At 38.5% G+C, this 22,630-nt stretch overlaps 1 protein-coding gene across 2 annotated transcripts in view; it reads right to left on the reverse strand.

Annotated features, from left to right (window-relative positions):
- Positions 1–18,544, reverse strand: part of TAF4B (TATA-box binding protein associated factor 4b) — a 125,685-nt gene extending 107,141 nt beyond the window's left edge. Inside the window, exons 1-3 of one of the 2 annotated variants that reach the window (XM_045781891.2) lie at positions 17,732–18,543; positions 3,773–3,918; positions 2,530–2,637 (exon numbers count right to left, since the gene is read on the reverse strand). In XM_045781891.2, coding sequence (XP_045637847.2) covers positions 2,530–2,637; positions 3,773–3,918; positions 17,732–18,083 — 606 coding nt within the window. In that variant the 5' untranslated portion in view covers positions 18,084–18,543. Of the gene's footprint in view, positions 1–2,529; positions 2,638–3,772; positions 3,919–17,731 lie in introns of both variants that reach the window. The other variant, XM_087869910.1, reaches the window with a different exon arrangement.
- Between the last annotated feature and the right edge of the window lie 4,086 nt (positions 18,545–22,630).

The raw sequence follows: 22,630 nt of genomic DNA on the forward strand, positions 1-22,630 counted from the left end.
TCTTATTTTAAAACAAACACTGAAAGTTACAGAACATGAGTCAAGTTTGAGGGTGATGGGGGAGACAACAGTGTTTACAACTGACCCAGAAAACTGAACATTGCACCATCATTTTAATTTAAATATTTGTATTCTAGAGGCGTACAACACAAAAAGGTCCGATTGTGATCACCTTCAAGAAAATTTCCTTTGGTAACAGTCACAATAAGTGAATTCAAGTGTACCAAAATTTCCCGCTTTACAAAGACTGGAGCATATATTAGATGAAGCAAGTTTAAAGGGTAAAATGGGGGAAAAATTAAAAACACTGATTAATGATGAAGACTAGAATGATGAAATGTTAAGCAAAAAAGGTAAATTTAAAAACTGCACCTAAGTTAGCAAAATATTATTAAAGTAGATCTCAAGGCAACAATAAAAATGAGTCACCTTCCTATTCCTAGCCTTAGTGTTGCTCTCCAAGGACAACTACTGTGCAGTTTCTCTGAATCCTTTTGGAGACTGCCTAATAAACTTTTTTTTTTTTCAGGTTAATCTACAGTAATTAAATACCCTTTCTTCAGTGAGTCTGTATTTATACTCTGATGTTAACTCCTTGTACTACTATATTAAAGAAAGCATAATCTAAAACTTTAGTTAGTGATTATAAGTACCTTTCTGGACCAATGGGAAGGGTTCCTCTCCCTTACAAAGCAAAATAAGGCTCAATGAAATGTGAGCTCAGGAAAAGCATCCTATTTTTTGTGAACAAAGGAAGCATTTATGGCATTTCTACTTTCCTTTTAAATATTTTATTGTCTCTAGTACAAAGTCTGTCCTTCATAGCTCTTTCTAATATAGCTACTAGCTGTACCTTACCAGATACCTACACCTTCCATGCCAACTCTTCCTCTTAAGAGGCACAGGGAGGCACACAATCCCAGTCTTACTCTACCTACATAATCCCACTGCAGTCATGGATGGACCATCTTAAACTCAACTGGAACTCCTGATATTATAGACCAATGCATTGTATTTCCACGCTTTGCAAGACCACACCTGGCGCTGATTATGAATGTCTGGGGGGCGTGACCTAGAAGCTGGCAGCCTAGTAAAGTATCAGAACAGCCTGCAGAGGACACAGGTGAAGTGCAAGAGGCAATACTCAATGAAGATGGAATTCCATCCTCCAAGATTAAGTGTAAACTATATCAAGAAACTTTATGGTACTATGTCTCCAATAGGACAAATACATGAAAACCAAGGAACAGAGGAGCAGTGGGATGAATGAAACCACTTATCATCACTCCCAAAGACACAATGGGGGACCCTGTGCTTCCCATTTCTGCCCACAGGGAACACACTTTCACCAGAGGACAAAGCAAGAGTTCCCATAAACTAGACACCATGGGTGCCTCCTGGGTACTTCAGGTTCCTAGTGTCCAGGGAACAGCAGTAAAGAATCATTATCACGGCAGGAGTAATTGACCTGACACCTGGAGTAGGTAGGCTATTACACAATGGAGACTGAGAAGACTACGTGTGGTAAATCCAGGTGATCCATTTAAATGCCTGCTGGTGTTTCCTCGCCCAATTGTTATGATCAATGGACAAGTACAGCAACTCTTGCCTCAAGACAGCATGGCAATTAGGACCTCAGTTCTCTCAGAGATGAAGGTCTGGTCACACTACCAGTTAAGTTACCAAGACCAGCAGAGTTATTAATTGAGAATGGAGGGAACCTAGAATGAACAGGATAGTAAAGGAGGGAGATGATGAGTATCAGCCACAATGGGGAGGACTGCAATTCATCCTAGTAACCTCCTCTTCTTTGTTTCCCCAAGGAACAGACCCACTGGAATCACAAAAGATCTAGTCTCTAACATTTTTAAGGAAGCAGATCCCAGTGACATAAGGAGTAAACTGTGATACACCATTACAAGGAAATCTGTGTTTTTCCAGCCGTTGGGAATGCCCACAGATGTCAGTTCTTTCAGGGTTTGTCTCAACTGGAGAGAATTACCTTGACCAACAGCACAACTCTCCTTGTGGAGTTGACATCCAGTGACGTATCACAGAGGGGGAATTAAGGCCCAGCTGACCAACGCAGTAGAATAACTCGGACAGGCCATATTTCCTCCAGTGTTCTGCACCCAGCTGGGAGAGGCTTTACTGGGCCTGCATCTAGGTCAAAGTCTTACTCTCCTTCCCTTCCACAGATATTGATAACTAATAAATGTCTCCTACGTCAAAACTCTGTCCCAGCAACTATTTCTAGACACTCTGACACATGACTACTACATGTATTTGTATTAACTTAATACATTCAAGTAAAACTGATATTTCAAGAATATACACCATGTTTATCTTATCTTTTCCACACCTCCAACAGTTCCCACTTTGGTTTAAGTGTCAGCAAATATCACTGAATTGCTTTCTTCAAGGTCACATGGTCACTGTGGCAACTTACACATCTGGCAGGAAATAGCTAAATGAGAAAGATGAGAGAAAAACCAGTGCGTGCATGGACACAAGTCAGTCACAACTTACTTGTACTGAGGAAGGCTTCGGTACAGTGGTTACCACAGTAGTTCCTATTTGTGCCAATTTTTTAACAGGTGCCACTGCCACTTTCTTAATTAACTGTGAACTAGAATTCTGGGGGGGTGGACGGGGGAGGGAGGAGAGGTAATAGAGTCATCACCATTAGTAATTTTAAATCAATCAGTACTACGATAAACATTAAACATTAAAACACTTTACCATAGCAAGCTTCTTTGTTATAACTGGCTTTACAACCTTATAGGTTTTAAGCACATTCTCCACTATGAACTTAACTGGTCAATTAGCCAATTGACACCCATTTCATATTCCTAAGGAGGCAACTGATTTAACAAATAAATATCACAGTAATTTAGCATTAAAATCTTTGGCTCATAGAGAAAATAAATGGATTCTTATTTATCATCTAATTATAAACAAAAATCTGCTAACCTATCTTCTTAACTCACAGCAGTCAGATAAAGCAAACTAGAAAGGAAAGGAGCAGCTGCCATTGAAAGATACAGTAACAGAGAAAATGGTCGAGAACTTAAAACCAAATACTAGGAAAGCACAAAATGGGGGCTACTGGGGAAAGCGGACAGAACTGACAAAGAATTATTACCACAGAATACTATGCAATCCTTCTTTAGGATGAGCCTGACTCATCAAGAAAATGTTATACTACATTCAGCATTTTTTATTTTACCAAAGAAAAACACCACTAAAATTTCATTTTATTTTTTTTCTTTCTCTTTTTTGCCATAAAAAAATTTTTTTTAAATCTGTGGCACACAAGATAAATTTTAGTTACCTGGAAAAATTATCATGTATGTAAAATTAACCATTTTCTAACACCAACTAATGAAATATGACGGATTTCTGAATTTCTTAAAAGTCATTTCTGTAAGATATGTATGCAAATGAATAGTGTAAACTGTAGTGTTAATATTTTACCACAAATGAAAACTGAAACAGAATGATCATTTTCTTTCCACTGAGAGATACAAATAGCCCTTTGAACATTCCCTTGAGGACTATAAAATCTTTGAGTATGAAGACTGAATCATTATTATTTTAGCAATTACCAAATGACAAAACCAAACCCCTTAATTAACATGTTCAAAGACAGTGGCTTAATTCAAAAAGTTGAGTAGAATCATCTATTATTTTTATTGACAAGTACACACACATTTATGTGAAGAAAACAGCTGGAAAATTAAGGAGGATAAAAAAAACTAAGGTATATTACCGGCATTGTACAGATTTTGACTGTATGAGTATTCGTTGGTACAGCTGGCCTTGAAGTTATGTTAGTAGTGGTCTCTGTTCTTGTCACAGCTTGCTGAGGAGATACTAACATCAACTGGCCACTGTTACTTTTGATCAAAACTGTTCCTAGAGTTAAAAGAAAACAAAATATGACTTCAAAGCTAATAAATGAAACAATCATCATATATTTTGTGTTCTGACCATTTCTTTCAACACTGTAAAAAATGCTCTGAATAAGTGATTAATACATACCGAATTCCACGTATACTAACTATTATACAATGTGGAAATGTTTTCACTCAAAGCTACTTAAAAGAAGCCAAAACACTTCTCCTTCATGACATCAAACTATAAAACTACAGTGAGTAATGGAACCAGACTACACAAAGTGACCAATGGAATAAATTGGAGGATTCCAAAATAGACTCATACAGATATGTCATATCAAATTCTCCTAAGAGGCCCTGCAGATTAGTGGCCTAGCTCTAATTTCCCAGACAGAACCAGAAAAACAACAACAGCAACAAAAACTAAGAAGGGCCCTCTTGATGTCAGAACAAACCTCAAACAATAACCTCAAAAATTATCCCTGTAAAGGAGTCTAAATTTAATTGGATCAGACTATGGAGCAAGTTGGGCCCTATGGCATTGTTGAAAACAATAGGGTAACTGGCTGGCAAAGGTAGAGCCTAACACCTGGTTGTGATACCAACAAAGAGACACAGCTTAATAGAGAAATCAGAGAAAGAGAAAGTCAAAGAGAGCCCTGTCATCCCAGGGTGGCTAAGCTTATGCCTGGTTGTGCCCTCTGAGGAGCAACATCAAAGGCTTCCCACTGTGGGGAAAAATAGACTTCATTGGAATAAGTCAGTCATATATTTAAAAACAAACAAACAAGCAAACAACAACAATACACTCAAAGTAACAGGGGGCAGTATCCAGAGTTGCTACAATATATTAAATTTTTTAAGATTTTATTTATTTATTTATTTATTTATTTATTTTTGGGGGGGTACAGGAGAGAAGCAGACTCCCTGTTGAGCAGGGAGTCCAACGCAGGGCTCAATCCCAGGACCCTGAGATTATGACCTGAGCCGAAGGCAGACACTTAACCCACTGAGCCACACAGGCGCCCCAATATATTAATTCTGAATAACGAGTTACACAACATGCAAAGAAAAAGAAAAGTATGAAAGGCAGGGAAAAAATCAGGCAACAAAACCACCTGTGAGAAGGACTGGTTGTCAGCTAATAACAAAAACTTCAAAGTAAAGGTTATAAATATGTTCAAAAGACTAAAGGAGACCATGCGTAAACAAGCAAAAGAAGGTATGATGATATGATCAAATAGAGACTATTGCTAGAAAGACAGATCTTAGAAAAAAATTACTTCTGTAGTTAAAAATACAGCAACAAAAAAGAAAAAGAACTAGAGGGGCTCAACAGTGAAACTAAGTAAGTAGAAGAAAGATCAGTGAACTTGAAGATAGATCAACAGAGATTATTAAATCCAAAGAATGGAGAGAGAAAAGAATGAAGAAAAATGAATAGAGGCTCAGAGAAACGTGGACCACTGATAAGCACTGCAACATAGGCATAATGTGAGTACCAGAGAGGGAGGACAAGAGAAACAGAAAGGGAGAGATAAAGAAACAGAAAATATTCAAAGAAATAATAGCTGACAACTCCCCAGCTCTGATGAAGAATAATTCAGATGTCCAAATAGCTCAACAAACTCTAATACATTCAAAGAGATCCACACCAAGATACGTCATAATAAAAACGTTCGACTATTCAAAGAAAATTTTGAGAACGGCAAGAGAAAAATGACTCATTATTTACAAGAGAACCCCAACAGGATTAACAGCTGACCTCTCATCAGAAACAATGGAGGCCAGAAGGCAGTGAAATGACATATTCCACTTGCTGAAAGGCAAAAAAAAAGAAAGAAAGAAAAAGAAAAAATTCAACTAACAATCAGATATCCATTAAAAATATCTTTCAAGGGATGCCTGAGTGGCTCAGTTGCTTGAACATCTGCCTTCAGCTCAGGTCATGATCCCAGGGTCCTGGGATTGAGTCCTGCATTGGGCTCCTTGCTCAGCAGGGAGCCTGCTTCTCCCTCTGCCTGCCACTCCCACGCTTAAGCTCTCTCTCTCTCACAAAGAAATAAAATCTTAAAAAAAATAAAAATAAAAATATCTTTCAAAATTGAAGGCAAAATAAAGACATTCCCAGATAGGGGTGCCTGGGTGGCTCAGTAGGTTAAGCGTTTGCCTTCGGCTCAGGTCATGATCCCAGGGTCCTGGGATCAAGCTCCACATTGGGCTTTCTGCTCGGCGGGGAGCCTGCCTCTTCCTCTCCCTCTGCCTGCTGCTCCCCCTGCTTGTGCTCTCTTTTTCTCTCTCTGTCAAATAAATAAATAAAATCTTAAAAAAAAAAAGAAGAAGAAGAAGAAGACATTCCCAGATAAAAACTGAGTGGATTGGTTGGCTAGCAGACACACTATACAAGAAACACTAAATAAAGCTGTCCAGGCTCAAAGCAAGTGATCCCAGGTAGTAATTAAAATTCACATGAAAATGAGAAAGGGCACTTGTAAAGGTAATTATATAATTTGACAATATAAATGCCTATTAATTCTGCTTTCTTCTCTTAATTTCTTTAAAAAAATTGTATGGAACTATAGACACATAATTATGTTTTTGGACCCATAACATAAAAATGTAATATGTTTGTGAATAACAGCAGAAAGGAAGTGGGTGGGGGGCGCCTGGGTGGCACAGCGGTTAAGAGTCTGCCTTTGGCTCAGGGCGTGATCCTGGCGTTATGGGATCAAGCCCCACATCAGGCTCCTCTGCTATGAGCCTGCTTCTTCCTCTCCCACTCGCCCTGCTTGTGTTCCCTCTCTCGCTGGCTGTCTCTATCTCTGTTGAATAAATAAATAAAATCTTTAAAAAAAAAAAAAGAAAGGAAGTGGGTGGGACTAAAGTTGTATCACACTAAGGAAATGACTTGGTTGAAAACAAATGAAGAAAACCAGAAACGGTAACTAAGAAAGTAATAAAACAAATGCTATGAATATGTCCTTGTGCTTCTTTCTTCTGTCAGTTTCTTTAAAAAACATAAAGTTACATAAGGTAATAATTACAACAAGGTATTGTTAGGTTTCCAACATATCTAGATGTCCTATGTAGAGCAATAATAACACAAATATAAAAAAGTGGGAGGAAAATGAGCTAAATAGAAATGTTTCTATATCTCACCCAAATAACTTATTTGTGAAATAAATTCTTTTAGAATTTATTAGATATATATATGCATAATATGTATTAGATGTATTTTGTAACCTCTGGAACCACTAAAAATATATATTGAAAAATTATAAAGGAAACAAAGTGTCACACTAGAAAACATTCACTTAATGGAAAGGAAAGCAGGAAAAAAGGAATACGGGAACAAAAAGGAGAGGCAATCTATAGAAACAAAAATAAATGGCAGACCTAAACCTAATTATATAGTAACATTACCTGTTAATGGATTAAATAATCCACACAAAAGGCAAAAGTGTCAAACCAGACCAAAAAAAGGTAAGATCCAACTATATGCTGCCTACAGGAGACATACTTTAGACTCAAATATAAAACAAAGTTGAAAGTAAATGACATATCATACAACAGCAACCATAAGAAAGCTAGTGTGGCCATACTAACATCACACAAAATAGTCTAAAAGTGTTACTAGAGATAAAGAGGTGGCATTTTATAATTGATAAAACACCCAACAGATCAGGAATATTAACAATTATAAACATATATGCAACAAAAAACAGCCCAACATACATGAAGCAAAAGCTGACATAAAGGAAGAGAAAAATAGAAATTCAATAATAGTTGAGAGACTTAAATACCCCACTTTCAACAAAGGATAGCCAACTATATAGAAGATCAACAAGGAAATCAAATACTTGAACAATACTATAAACCAATGAACCTGCAACGCATATATAGAGTACTCCACCCAGCATTCTTCTTAAGTGCACATGGTACATTCTCAGGATAGACCACATGCTAGGACATAAAACAAGCCCCAGTAAACTTTAAAAGACCAAAATCAGACAATGTATAGTCTCCAACTACACTGGAATGAAATTCGAAATCAGCAACAAAAAGAAATTGGGGGATCTCACAAATATTAAGAAATTAATTACTCCGGGGCACCTGGGTGGCACAGCGGTTAAGCGTCTGCCTTCGGCTCAGGGCGTGATCCCGGTGTTATGGAATCGAGCCCCACATCAGGCTCCTCCGCTATGAGCCTGCTTCTTCCTCTCCCACTCCCCCTGCTTGTGTTCCCTCTCTCACTGGCTGTCTCTATCTCTGTCGAATAAATAAATAAAATCTTTAAAAAAAAAAAAAAAGAAATTAATTACTCCTAAGTAGTCATTTGTCAATGAAGAAATCACAAGGGAAATTGGAAAATACCTTGAAATGAGTGAAAATGAAGACATATTAAACCAAAATTTATGGAATGCAGATAAAGCAGTGCTTAGAGGGACATTTATAGTTACAAATGGTGGTATTTAAAAAGAGGGGTGCCTGGGTGGCTCAGTAAATTAAGCATCCCAACTCCTGATTTTGGCTCAAGTCATGATCTCAAGGTCCCGAGATTGCTCAAGCCCTGCGTTGGGCTCTGTGCTGGGTGTGGAGCCTGCTTAAGATTCTCTCTCTCCCTTTCCCTCTCTGCCCCTCCCCCTACCTCACCCCCTATTCCTCCCTCCCTCTCTTAACAAAGAAGATTCAAAGGGTGCCTGCCTGGTGGCTCAGTCTTAAAATTAAGAACCTTACTCTTGATCTTAGCTCAGGTCTTGATCTCAAGGTCATGAGTTCAAGCTCCACTGCCTGTGGAGCCTACACACACACACACACACACACACACACACAAAAGGGAAGATTCAATAACTTAAAATTCCATATTAAGATACTGGAGGAAAGGGGCACCTGGGTGGCTCAACTGGTTAAGCATCTGCCTTGGCTCAGGTCACGATCCCAGAGCCCCGCATAGGGCTGGATTCTCAGCAGGGAGCCTGCTTCTCCCTCTCCCGCGGCCTACCACTCCCCCTGACTGTTCTCTGTCTCTGTCTCTCTCTTTCTCTCTGTCAAATAAATAAATAAAATCTTAAAAAAAAAAAAAAAAAGATACTGGGGGGGAAGCAAAATAAAAACTGACGGAAGCAGATGAAAGAAATTAATAAAGATTAGAGCAGAGGTAGAGAGTATAAAAACAATTGAGAAAAATAAAAACAAAAACTGATTCTGGGAAAAAAACCAACAAAACTTAAAAACATTTACCAAACTGACTAAGAAAAAAGGAGAGAAGGCTCAAACTACTAAAATCAGGAATGAAAGAAGGGACATTACCACTACCTTACAGAAAGAAGGATAATAAGGGAATAATACTATGAAAAATTGTAAGCCAATAAATTAGATGTCTTAAATGAAATGGACAAATTCCTAAAAACAAAAAACTACAGTAACTGACTTGAGAAAGTAGGCAACGTAGGGGCGTCTGCGTGGCTCATTTGGTTAAATGTCTGCTTCGGCACAGGTCATGATCCCAGAGTTCTGGGATGGAGCCCCGTATCGCGCTCCAGGCTGAGTAGGGAGCCAGCTTCTCCTTCTCCCTCCTCCCCACTTGTGCTCTCTCTCTCTCCACTCTCTCCCACTCCTCTGAAATAAATAAAATCCTAAAAAAAGAAAAGAAAAGAAAATATGCAACCTGAAGAGGTCTCTAACAAATGAATTTAATAACTAATCAAAAAAAGTATCCATAAGATTAGCCCAGGTCCAGATGGCTTCACTGGTGAATTCTACCAGACATCCAAGAAAAAATTAATACCAATCATTCACAAACTCTTCCAAAAAGTAGAAAGAAGGAAACATGTCTCAACTCCTTCTGTAAGGTCAGTAGTACCCTGATACCAAAACCATATAAAGACATCACAAAAAAACTAAAGACTAATATGCATTATAAATATAGATGCAGAAAGTCCCAACAAAGTACTAGCAAAGTGAATACAGCAGAACAAAAAAGTGTTATACTCCATCAAGTAATATTTATCTCAGTGTGGAAGGCTGGTCTAACAAACAAACAGTACTGTAAAACAGCATATCAATATAGGACAAAAACCCCATGATCATCTCAACAGATGCAGAAAAAGCATTTAACAAAATCTAACTCCCTTTTTCATGATGAAAACACTCAAGAAAATAGGAATAAAAGCAAACTTCCTCAACCTGGTAAAAGAGATCTACAAAAAACTCACACCTACCATCACATTTTTTTTTTTATTTTAATGATTTTTTATTATATTATGTTAGTCACCATACAGTACATCCCCGGTTTCCGAGGTAAGGCTCGATGATTCATTAGTTCGGTATAACACCCAGTGCACCATGCAATACGTGCCCTCCTTACTACCCATCACCGGTATATCCCATTCCCCCACCCCCCTCCCCTCTGAGGTCCTCAGTTTGTTTCTCATAGTCCATAGTCTCTCATGTTTCATTCCCCCTTCTGATTATCCCCCCTTTCTTTATCCCTTCTACCATCACATTTAATGGTGAAAGACTAAATGCTTTCCCTTAAGATGAGGAATAAGACAAAGATACCTGTGATGAGGAAATGAGACAAGAATGCCTCCAATCACTACTTCTATTCAACACTGTACTGAGAGTTCTAACCAGAGCAATTAAGCAAGAAAATGAAATAAAAGGCATCCAAAGAAAGAAGTAAAACTATCTATTCACAGATAATACGATCTTCTATGTAGAAATCCTAACAAATCCACAAAATAACTATTAAAACTAACAAGTTCAGTTAGGCAGCACGATACAAAATCAATGTATAAAAATCAGCTGTATTTTTATACATTTGCAATGAATGACTAAACGGAACAAAGAAAACAATTCCATTTACAATAGCACCAAAAAGAATAATATACTGATAAATTTAACAAAATAAGTATACCACCAATACTCTGGAAACTACAAAATGCTGTTGAAAGAAATTAAAGAAGATCTAGATAAATGGAAAGACACACCATATTTGTGGATGAAGAGACTTAATACCTACCTTCCAAGATTGTTAACAGGATTAAATGAGACAATACTTTCAAGCAGGCTTTTGAATTTTAAACTTATCAATAGTAGTAATAACAACTGCTATTAACACCAAAAGGTCCACAATTCAAACTTTTCTTCAACTAAATACTCCAAACATCAGCAGGAAGTAATACTAGAATAGCTGAAGACAATACTGTGAATAAAATAATAAGAACTCAACTAAAGTCAATGCTCTTCTAACTGAAGTGTTTATCTATCCCAAAGGCCCAGTTCCAATGAGCAACAATCTAGGGGAAAGCACTTATAAACCTATAAAGGAAACTGAAAGCCAGGTACCAAGTCTCTTTGAATCAAATCCTAATAAATTTGATTCATTTTCCAATCATGACAGGAAAACCAGTTCACCTACTTATCCTACTGACATGTTGAGAGAAAGTAATCATAGATAAGGTTACAGAGCACCTTTCCCCTAAAAATATTAAGACGGTAAGGTGTAAAGTGGTCCAGTGCTCACTCTCTAACTGGTACATAATTTAACATACTACTCTACACATCTGCCCAGTGAACTGCTATGTCCCAAGATGACTTTCCTATTTCGTCTTGGCTGCAAGTTGACCTGGATAGTGGTTCTGATTTGTCCAACTTCCTAGCATTCCTACTGACCCTGAAATGAGAGCAGACCCACACAAATCTAAGAGTCAGAAAAACTTTTTATAATTTAATATCTATACGTAACTGCCTGACTGGTGACCTTCTAGTCTCTACTGAAATAAGTCTAGGGTTAAGAAGGTGAGGATGTACAAATGTCACCTCTTCACAAGTAGAGTAGAAATACAAAGTTAGGGGCGCCTGGGTGGCACAGCGGTTAAGCGTCTGCCTTCGGCTCAGGGCGTGATCCCAGTATTATGGGATCGAGCCCCACATCGGGCTCCTCTGCTATGAGCCTGCTTCTTCCTCTCCCACTCCCCCTGCTTGTGTTCCCTCTCTCGCTGGCTGTCTCTATCTCTGTCAAATAAATAAATAAAATCTTTAAAAAAAAAAAAAGAAAGAAAAGAAATACGAAGTTATTCCTTAATACAGAACCAAAAATATTTTTCCCATAATATTTACAGATAGGATGGTCCTTGTGCAAGCACACAAAAGAAGCCTACTTTCATTTCCACAGGGTAGTCCTTTAAACACATAAAGGCAGACAAACATACCCAAAGTTGTTTTCTTGCTCAGGCACCAGGGCCCCAATTCCTTTAATGTTTTATATCATAGTTTCCCTTACTGAGCTTAAAGTCACTTAAATTTCTTCTTCTCTCATTCTGATAATTCTTTGAGTGAATAAAAGAAAAACTTAAGGGGTGCCTGGGTGGTTCAGTTGGTTGAGCGTCTGCCTTCGGCTCAGGTCACGATCTCGGGGTTTTGGGATCGAGCCCTACATCGGGCTCTCTGCTCAACGGAGAGCCTGCTTCTCCCTCTCCCTCTGCCTGCTGCTCCCTGCTTGTGCATGCTCGCTCGCTCTCTCTCTCTCTCCCTGTCAAATAAATAAAATATTTATTAAAAAAAAAAAAAGAAAAACTTAAAGTCAATCAGTAAGTTTTTACAAACCCAGATTCTACTATCAGTATGGCACATCTTCTCTATTTTCCATTTACACAGATTTGTCAAAACAGAACTTCTATTAACTTTATTAAATAATTTAATCTTTTAAAAGTAGGATCATATATTTTCAGGTGATTTTACCTTTTTAACTTGCCATATTTGTTTTTACATATGTATGTCTTAGTTTAGAAAAATATTGTTTGAGAAAAATTAAGCCCAGAATAACCTAAGGAAATTCTCAAAATCTCTTTAATTTCCAGGAAAAGAACTGTGTCTACCTTATTTATCACCACATCCATGGTAATGAGCATAGAACCTAGTATACAGTTAGCACAGAAATGTATGAGTAAGTTAAAAAATATAAAACTTTAATACACTCATATTTCCTTGATCCAGAAATTCCAAAAATTCTTAGAATTTGTTACCTGCCCCAAGAAAATAATCAAGACACACACCACAATCTAAATACAAAAACATTCGTTTTACTTTTGTCATTTTTTTAAACAAAAAGGCATAAGCAACCTAAATGAATAGAGAAAAAACTAAATATTAGATTATGCACCCATTAAAATTAAACTTTTGAGGTTAGAACATACAAAATTGTCACTATATAATGGTAAGTGAAAAAGAAGGATATAGAAATCAAAATAATAGAATCCCAATTATGTAAAAATAAATAAATAAATAAATAAATAAATAAATAAAGGAAGCACCCATACATTTTGTTTCCCAAAGAAACTAAATTTGGGGGGAGTGAAATGTTCTCCACCTCTTGGAATGGTGGTCATACCTTTGTCAAAATTTTCAAAACTTACTGTAAATGGCTTCCTTTTTAAAATAAATGCACATGTAAAAAACTGTAGCTCCATAAAGTTTATATAAAAAAGGAAACTAAAAGATACGCTCAAAATATATGGGATAATTTTTCTGTATTTTCCAAATTTTGTGTAACAGACAAAAAATGAGGGCACATAGACGTTGAGGTTACTTTCAAAATCCATCCTTTTAAATTATAATAAAATCTTTTAAAAAATAAAAAATAGTGAATTTGGCGGATGCAATACACATTAGATAAATAGCAACCAGAGTACCTATAGCTCAATGCTATACAGGTACCTTAAATATTCAGGACATGCCCGCTATGCAACTCTGTATTCCACACAAATGGTGTGACATGTAGACATATTCTTAGTTAATCCATAAGATAGTTCTATGAAGAAGGTCTGATCCTATTTTAGACATGAGAAAACTGACACTGAGGATGAGGTTAATAAACTTGCCCCAAATCACAAACCGATTAAGTGGTAGAGCTGGGATTCAAATCCAGGGCTGTTGATTCCAAGGCCAATGTTCTGCCCTTTATTGCTACACTTCACTGCTTTCCACAAAAGGCTAACCCATCAAGCCCCTTGTTATCTATAAATTTGATTACCACACCTAGTCCTTACTCTTAACTAAATTTGCCCTGAACTAAACCTTCCCAACTACTGTATATTATATACTTACTTTACTTCACAAACTAACAAGAGCCCTCTTAGGCACAGGTATTCAGCAACAAATCTATATAACATTATCATACACCCACATTTTTCTACATTTGAAGTTTGTATCTGTCCACACAATTATAGGACTCATCCTCTCTTACTGTTAACGAAAGTTTAGTCTGGAAAATTACTTATTTGATTCCATAGGTAGCTCTTTATTTTATATTTTCATCTTTTTAAAAAGATTTTATTTATTTGACAAGAGACAGAGCACAAGCAGGGGGAGTGGCAGGCAGAGAAAGAGGGAGAATCAGGCTCCCACTGAGCAGAGAGCCAGATGTAGGGCTGGATCCGAGGACCCTGGGATCATGACCGGAGCTGAAGGCAGACACTTAACTGACTGAGCCATTCAGGCACCCCTACAGGTAGCTTTTTAAAATTAAGTATTAATGTTGTTGACTATGCATTTAAATGATCTTTTGGGGATAAAATTTGGTAATCCTACGCAAGGATTACCTTTTGAACTAACAATTCCACTTCCAGCAATTTATCCTATAAAAAACAAATTTTAAAACTGCACAAAAACACACAAAGATATTTATAATAGCATCATTTGTAATAACAGAAAGTAGTGCAAACAATATCAATATCTACGAATAGCAAAGTGGTCAAAACATGATGGTACACTGATACAGTGGACTACTAAGCAATTTAAAAAATGAGGAAGATTTATAGGTACTAACATGAATAGGGTAACATATTGTTAATAGCAATACTCTGGTGAAGGGAGTATATTACATTTAAGTAATGCTTTTTTTTTTTCTTTTACATGAATCCTTGCTGCTTTTGTAAGCAGAATGAGCAAAGAAATTAAAAGTAAAATGCACCAATATGTGTAATGGCTCTTGGAATCCCTTTGGGGCTGCAGCCCTATTGTCCTCTTCTCTCTCCACATATACTAATGTGTGCATTCAAATACTCAGGTGCCCTCTCTGAGCAAGGAATTTATTAGGCCCTACGTAATAAAGTCAGCGACAGAGGCCCTACCCTCATGCAATATCCTTTGGGTAAAGCCAGGATGGAAACAAGAACCACTAGCTATCCAAGAACTGGTTCAGGAATTTGAGAAAGATCCAAATCCTATGCCATGCCTGAGCATGAAAGAGCTGACGTAAAAAGACCTGAACCATTTTACAATAACTTTCACAGACTTCTGTACAGTATGACCATCAAGCAGAATTTACCAGTTCATGACATAACAGAAGCAACCAAATCCTTGATCATCATTCTCAAACAAGTGATAGAAGAGACGCAGAATACCAAAAACAGAAAGAACTGCAGTCTGGCCCCAAATCCCACATGTTCATAAAAGAGAAGACTGAGAAGATCAAAGAGACTACTAAAAACATTCGACAGAGTAATTTTCAGGGCTTTGCTATAGCTTCTTTCATTTCCTCACAATGCTGTGCCTTTTTACTTCCAGCCCCTGCTCCCTAGAAAAACTTATGGGGTTTTTTATTTTTTTTTTATTTATTTTTTTTTTGCCGGTCTGAGTTTCAATTACTGCTAAGCAAAATAAGTAGAAGACAATATAATTAAGAGTTGAGTTCACTCCAAAGAATGTGATCTGTGCCTTTTTTCCCCCACTGAAATTCCAAGACACTTTCAGTTGAGGGAAGAAAGAAGGTAGAACACTCAAATTTACAATATAAGCAAAATATAAATAAAAATATTTATATTTTTAAAAACCACTTCTTTTCATTGAGGAAATTCTGAAGTAAACAAAAATCAAATACTTAAAAGTATTCATTATGTTGCAAAAAGAAAAGGTGACTTCTATGTGATTTAAACATCCCTGAGTAATCAATTACTAATACTCAGGATATAAAAGAATGGTACAAGACTTATATATTTTTTTAAGAAGTTAATCAGTATTTCCATTTCATTCCTCAACTATTTGTTATCTTATTGTGCACCAATGAGAGCACAAAGGTTAGTATGGTCTTCTGCCACCCATCAGTTGAAATATTCCCAAAAGCTGCTCTTCAAAATACCTCCCCACCTCCTCTGTAACTAACATTTCCCACAGGCAATTTATCTCGTCTCTCCGGTAGGTTTTTCCATGGTTAATAACCTAAAATGTTTTAGTGTAGTACACACCTAGGCTGTGGTCCTGGTTTCCAGCTATATAGCTCTGGCAAGTTTCAGTTTTGGTTTCTTTGTGTACAAAAGATTAGGCTCTAAAATTTTATGTCACTGTTTAGCCCTGATACTCAATGAGGCATATCCTACACACACACCAAGTGATAAGCACAGTATTGTGTACAGTAAACAGACCTGGATTCAAATTTCCTCTGACACCTATGAGGTGTCTGGCATTGGTCAAGTTATTTACCCTTAGAGACCTTTTCTTATTTGCTACCTATTATGACCAACAAAAGGATATAAATAATATATAAAAAGTGTATAGCACAGTATGCCTTCCACTAGTGATTAGATTCCACTTACAAGTTTTTACTCTTGATAGTTTTTCTATTTTAATACTTTTTTGATTGTTTCTAAACAATCTTCATTGACTAGACAGGAATTTAGTTTCTAACAAATTCGGAGGTGATTTCATTTAAACATATTCATAACTATAAGTATATGCAGGATGGCAATTTAGAACTGGCAGAAAATGTATTCAATGGCGTACACAGCATAGCCTTAAGTATATGTACCTCCTGTACCATACAAAACTGAAACAGAACTTCATCTAAAGTAAAGAACATAATCTTTCCACAATGTTCACGATCAAACCAAACAATAGCTACAAAAGAGCCCCTATCATTTTGCTAGGGGATACTAAAATCGTGAATCCAATGCTTCACTTCTTTACCATCTTTGCATGTCCGAGTTTCAATTACTGCTAAGCAAAATAAATAGAAGGCGATATAATTAAGAGTCGAGTTCACTCACTCCAAAGAATGTGATCTGTGCCTTTTTTCCCCCCACTGAAATTCCAAGACACTTTCAGTTGAGGGAAGAAAGAAGGTAGAACACTCAAATTTACAATATAAGCAAAATCTCTGCATATATCATGAAAATCAGCCCAAACATGTAAACCCTGGGATAAAAAGTAGTCACAGACTCATTAACTGTAGCATCACACACCGCTTCAAATATAACAATTGTGTCAACTCTGGCACTGCTCCCTATGAGAGGTATTCTTCTAACTGAAAATTACAATCATCACACATCTAAAGATCGTGTAGCAAGCATTATTCATTTCTGGTACTAGAAAAGCAGTGAACTTATTTCAGCTTGCTTAAATTTAAAATCCTCTTTGAGCCTTACAAGAACTTCTTTAAAGAATTTTTCTTTTAAATATGGCCATCTAAGCGTGTGGGTATATAAATTGGTCTCTTCTCCACATAAAAAATAAAAACTTTAGCTATTTTCTACTTTCTCCCACCTAGGAGCCAGTGCCTCAAAGGCCCTCCTGAAGATACTGCTCCAGCGTTTACTGTGTCACTTGGGTTAAAAAATTCTTTCCTTAAATATGGAAAAAACTATGCAGTAATGATTCAAAGAGGCTATATTAATCGTAAAGAAAAATCACTGCCCTGCAAAGTCGATTATGAAAGGTTCTCTCAGCTGAGTTTTTTAGAGCTACCAGCAAGCAGGCACAACCCGGTGCTGCGACGTTTCCCGTGCCACCGCTGGCTGGACCGATGGGTAAGCTGGAAAAGGTGATCGACATACCTGGAGGAAGCTGCAAATTAGCAGGCAACTGGATTGTTGTGTTGGGGGCTTTCACAGCGACTATCTGAGGAGCGGGCAGCGGAGGGCCGCTGCTGAGTTTAGGAAGAGTACTGACAGGAGCCACTTTGGTCACCAGGGTCCCCACGGGGGACCGCAGGGGCTGGGACACCGTGGACTCCACGCAGACACTGACAGGAGCCTTAGTCACGGCGCCCAAGGCCACGGGGGTGCTCTCCACCCGGACAGGCAGAGTCCCAGCGGGGGCCATCGTCACAGTCCCGGAGGCGCTCACACCGGCGGAGGGAGCGGCGCCGGCCGGTTCCGTGAGGCCCGCGGGCATCCCCAGGTGCATCAGCGGCAGCTGCGACGCTGCCGTTCCGGGAGCAGAGGCGAGGGGAGGCTTGACAAGCGGCAGCCGACTCCAGAGCAGTTCCGGCTCCACAGCATCGCTAGGGAGAGGCGCAGGGGCCGCGACACAGAAGTCAGTGACGGGCGCCGGCTGGACACCGAGACCCGCGCGTCCCGGACCTCCCTCCGGTCCGTGCGGCCCCGGCTGCAGCGACACCTGCTCGGGCGCTCGCCACTTCCTCAGCGGCGCTCACACGTGCGCCGACTCAGCCCGGCGCCTCAGCATCGGGTCCCGCAGCACCGGAGCCCGGCTGCGGGGTTCCCGGAAGAGCGTCACTTCTGCTCCCACCGCCCAGCAAAACTCTGCGCCCCAGTTCCCCCGCCAGAAATTTCAAAAACTACAAACCCGAGCGCCCCAAAGCCCCCTACACACACTCGGCGTGGCCCCGCCGCGCGGCCACGCCAGCCATGTTTATATAGCCACGCGGAGACCTCGCGCACGCGCACAGGCCGCCACCGCCGGCCCGGGCTTCCCCCGGAATCCGGCCCTGTGATTGGCCGCAGACTGGAATCGCGCTCGTGACGTCACTAGGGACGGCTCCAGAGGGCGTTAGAATCTTCCCCAGCATCAGGAGGAAGGAGGGTCAAGTTGCCAAAAATCTACCACGTGGGAGGGGCAGACCGCACTTGGAAAACTGCGACATTCGGGTACCTCTCCTTGGTATCCCTAGTGGTATGTTCCTTTAAAATCCAGGAGTGTAATTTCCACACGCTTTTACTTTGAGGAAAAAAATGGGAACTGGTTTCAGAGAACGGTAACTCAGTAAGACTTAATCACGCTTCCTCTGTTTTTCTGCGAGCTTCGCCCTGAAGCGTCGCAATGTGAGCGTTACAATTGACATTGTGGGAAAAAAAGCGTTCATTTCTTTATTTTCAGTGTTTAAGAATGGCGTATAATTTTATACTCTGTAAAATAAGCCTATTTTAGAGTTGAACTGCCCCAAAGGAAAATCGTTTTCTTCCTTTGGGCGGCTATAGGTATCTCTTGTCACCTCTAAACGTAAATTGTTTACGTTTTTATCTCCTTGAAAACTGGGACAGTGTCTTTTGATTTCTGCATCCTCAGATTCTAGCAATTAGATTTTAACTGCAATCCTAAATATTATTTGAAAAAGTGAAAAGTGTTTGTTAAATGAATCAGTAAGTCCAATATACAGAAAAACTTGCTCCTTGGAGATCTAGTTAGAGAAGATAACTTGATTTCAGGCGTTTGTCGGAAGATTATGTTTGTAGGAACCGAGACTATAACTGAAGGAGATTTTGCAAGTAGGCAGTCAAGGTGATCTTTACAGCTGCTAGTTTTCTCCTTCCCTGTAAGCTCCAATGGACTGGATCTACTCAACAGCCCTCATGCTTCACTACGTTTGCTGTCTCTCCCATGTCAACCAGTCCAAATCAAGAGCCCATCTTATGATTCAGATCATTTACAACCTTCCCCATTCATGAAGACTTACTGATCACCTGGCCTCTAGAAAACACAGTGGAGTTGGGGAGAGGATAAATTTATCGAGGGCTCCTTGTGTGCTGGTCACTAAGAGGTATATTTTCTTGTTTTGTTTTTAACAGCCATTTAATTGTGTTGATTTAAAAACTGCAGTTAAAAGAGTAATTTTCCGGGGCGCCTGGGTGGTGCAGTTGTTAAGCATCTGCCTTTGGCTCAGTGCGTGATCCCAGCGTTCTGGGATCGAGCCCCACATCAGGCTTCTCCGCAGGAGCCTGCTTCTTCCTCTCCCACTCCCCCTGCTTGTGTTCCCTCTCTCACTGGCTGTCTCTCTCTGTCAAAAAAATAAATAAAAATCTTTAAAAAAAAAAAAAAAGAGTAATTTTCCAGGAAACTGGGATCCAAAACAGTCTGTATGAAACCAAAGTACATCTCTTTCCATATCTCCACAAGTATCTAATTCATCATATATTCCGTATGCCCCTGGCAAAATGCGTTGCACATAAAAGGTGTTTAATAAATATTTGCTAAATGAATCAAACAGATCTATGCAACATTTTCAGTGAAGCAATATGGTCTAGTGCTTTCAAATCTTAGATCTGCTTTTCACTAGCTGGGCAAATTGTTTAGCCTTGTTTTTTTTCTCCATAGAGTGTAGTTCAATAAATACTTGCAGAAGGAGGGCTCACAGTTTGCTCTGAGGACTCTCCCTTTCTAAGCTTTCATTAGACCCCACCCCCAACTCACATACTTTAGATATGTAAATAACCTCAATCAAGTTACAAAGAGGCCTGGCTGAGGAAGTACACTTTCTTTGTAAAGTGACCTTGAACGTTTTGTTACAATTGTTGATGTTCGCTCTATTATTTGTCTCATTGATGGCAACTTTAATTTTCTAGTTGCAAAGAATATACTTCTTACCCAACACAAGTAACTACTGTCCTGAATTTGGAATTAGTAATAACTATGCTTGCTATATTTCCTTTCTATGGAAACTTAACACTAAAACAGGGTACGTAGGGAAGCAAAATGCATTTTATCTCCTATGTGAAAGAAGAAAAAAATGCAGGGGAGGATTATACCTTGATTTTTATTATGTTTGTCTGTGAAAATATTTGTAAAATTTTTGTAAAATTTGTAAAATGTTGAAAAATACTCATTTACCTTCTGTCTTAGTCCATTCAGGCTGCTGTAACAAAATACCACAGACTTTTTAAAAAATTGATTTATAATTTATATACCATATTATATTAGTTTCAGGTGTATGGCAGCGATTCAGTATTTTTATACATTATGAAATGATCATCTTGATAGGACTAGCTTCTGTCACTATAAAGTTATAGTGTTAATGACTATTCCCTATGCTGTATATTACATCCCCATGACTTATGACTTATTTATTTTGTAACTGGATGTTTATATCTCTTAATCTCCTTTTCCTAGATTAGGTGATGGGTGGCTTATAAACAGCAAAAACTTATTGCTCACAATTTTGGAAACTGGAAATCTGAGATTGGGGTGCTGGGATGGTTAGGTGAAGGCTCTCCTCCAGACCACAGACTCTCCTCATGTTCTCAAATGACAGAAGGAATAATCTCTCTGGAGCCTCTTTCATAAAGTACAAATCCCATTCATGAGGGTCCCACCCTCATGATATAAGCACCTCCCAAAGGCCTCACCTACTAATACCATCACATTTGGGAGTTGGGATTTCAGCATATGAATTTTTGGGGAGACACAAACATTCAGACCAGATAGGACCTTCTAAATGAGGGACATTAATTCATTAAGTCATTAATTGTCCAAATACTTTGCTCATCAACTCGGGTAATAAAATAAAACTGTGAACAAACACAGAATTTATATTTCCAAATTTCAGTATTTTGCACACACACATGAACATACTTTAATTTGGGCAAAACCAAAGGCTAAGGGTACAGTTGGTGGACGATGCAAATTACTGTTACTATCCTTTTGATTTTCCATATGTCTACAGTCTCCTCAGAAAACGAATAAAAGTTTACTACTCTGTAGAATTTAAACAGGAAGCCTTCTTTATCTGTGAAATGAAATCAGCTGAAAAATCTGCCTGAGAAAACCTAACTATTTGGCTAAGATGGTTATGGCCTCAGATTCAAACTGAGTCAGAAACAAATGGCCTCACTATACCTTGAACCTGGTCCAGTATCTGTGCTTTTACATCAAAATATTTAAATACTTTCCTGCAATAGAACACATTCCTACAACACCATTCTGTCATTCCTGTCCTCTTAAAGGTATGCAGCTTAAAGTCTTAAGAAGTTTGACTTCATTAATGAGTTCCATTTTTTATGCCTTCACTAAAGGTTTAATGAAGTCTGAGACACTTTCAATGCTCCTACAAAAAGTGGATACGACGAGGGGCGCCTGGGTGGCACAGCGGTTAAACGTCTGCCTTCGGCTCAGGGCGTGATCCCGGCGTTATGGGATGGAGCCCCACATCAGGCTCATCTGCTCTGGTGGGAGCCTGCTTCTTCCTCTCCCACTCCCCCTGCTTGTGTTCCCTCTCTCGCTGGCTGTCTCTCTCTGTCAAATAAATAAATAAAATCTTTAAAAAAAAAAAAAAGTGGATACGACGGAAAGATCCTGTCATAAGAGATGCTTCACAGTATGGAATACTAATCAGCCACTCAGATTTATACTCGTAGAGGTATGTTAATGGAAAAATGATCATGGTATCTTGTTAAATGTAAAAAGGACGTTATACAATAGTATAGAAAGAATGATTCCATTTTTTGTAAACTAAAAAAAAAATTTTTTTAACCAAAAAGCAGGTAGATATATGCTCAGAAGAAAATCTAGATTATACACCACACTGTTAACAGAGGACATCTGTTTGGAGACATTCTAAGTGGTCAATTTCTGCTTATATTTGTGTATTTTCTAATTTATTTACATAATCAAAAACTAACACAAGTTTTTTCTTAAAATATATAATCTTAGTGACAACTGAAATCTTTTAAGTACAGCTAAAGTACTCCCTGGTCTCCTCCCCATAGCACTCAGGAAAC

This window comes from Ursus americanus, chromosome 19 (genome assembly GCF_024610735.1).
Source record: "Ursus americanus isolate L20-20 chromosome 19, mUrsAme1.1.p, whole genome shotgun sequence".
Lineage (NCBI taxonomy): Eukaryota > Metazoa > Chordata > Mammalia > Carnivora > Ursidae > Ursus > Ursus americanus.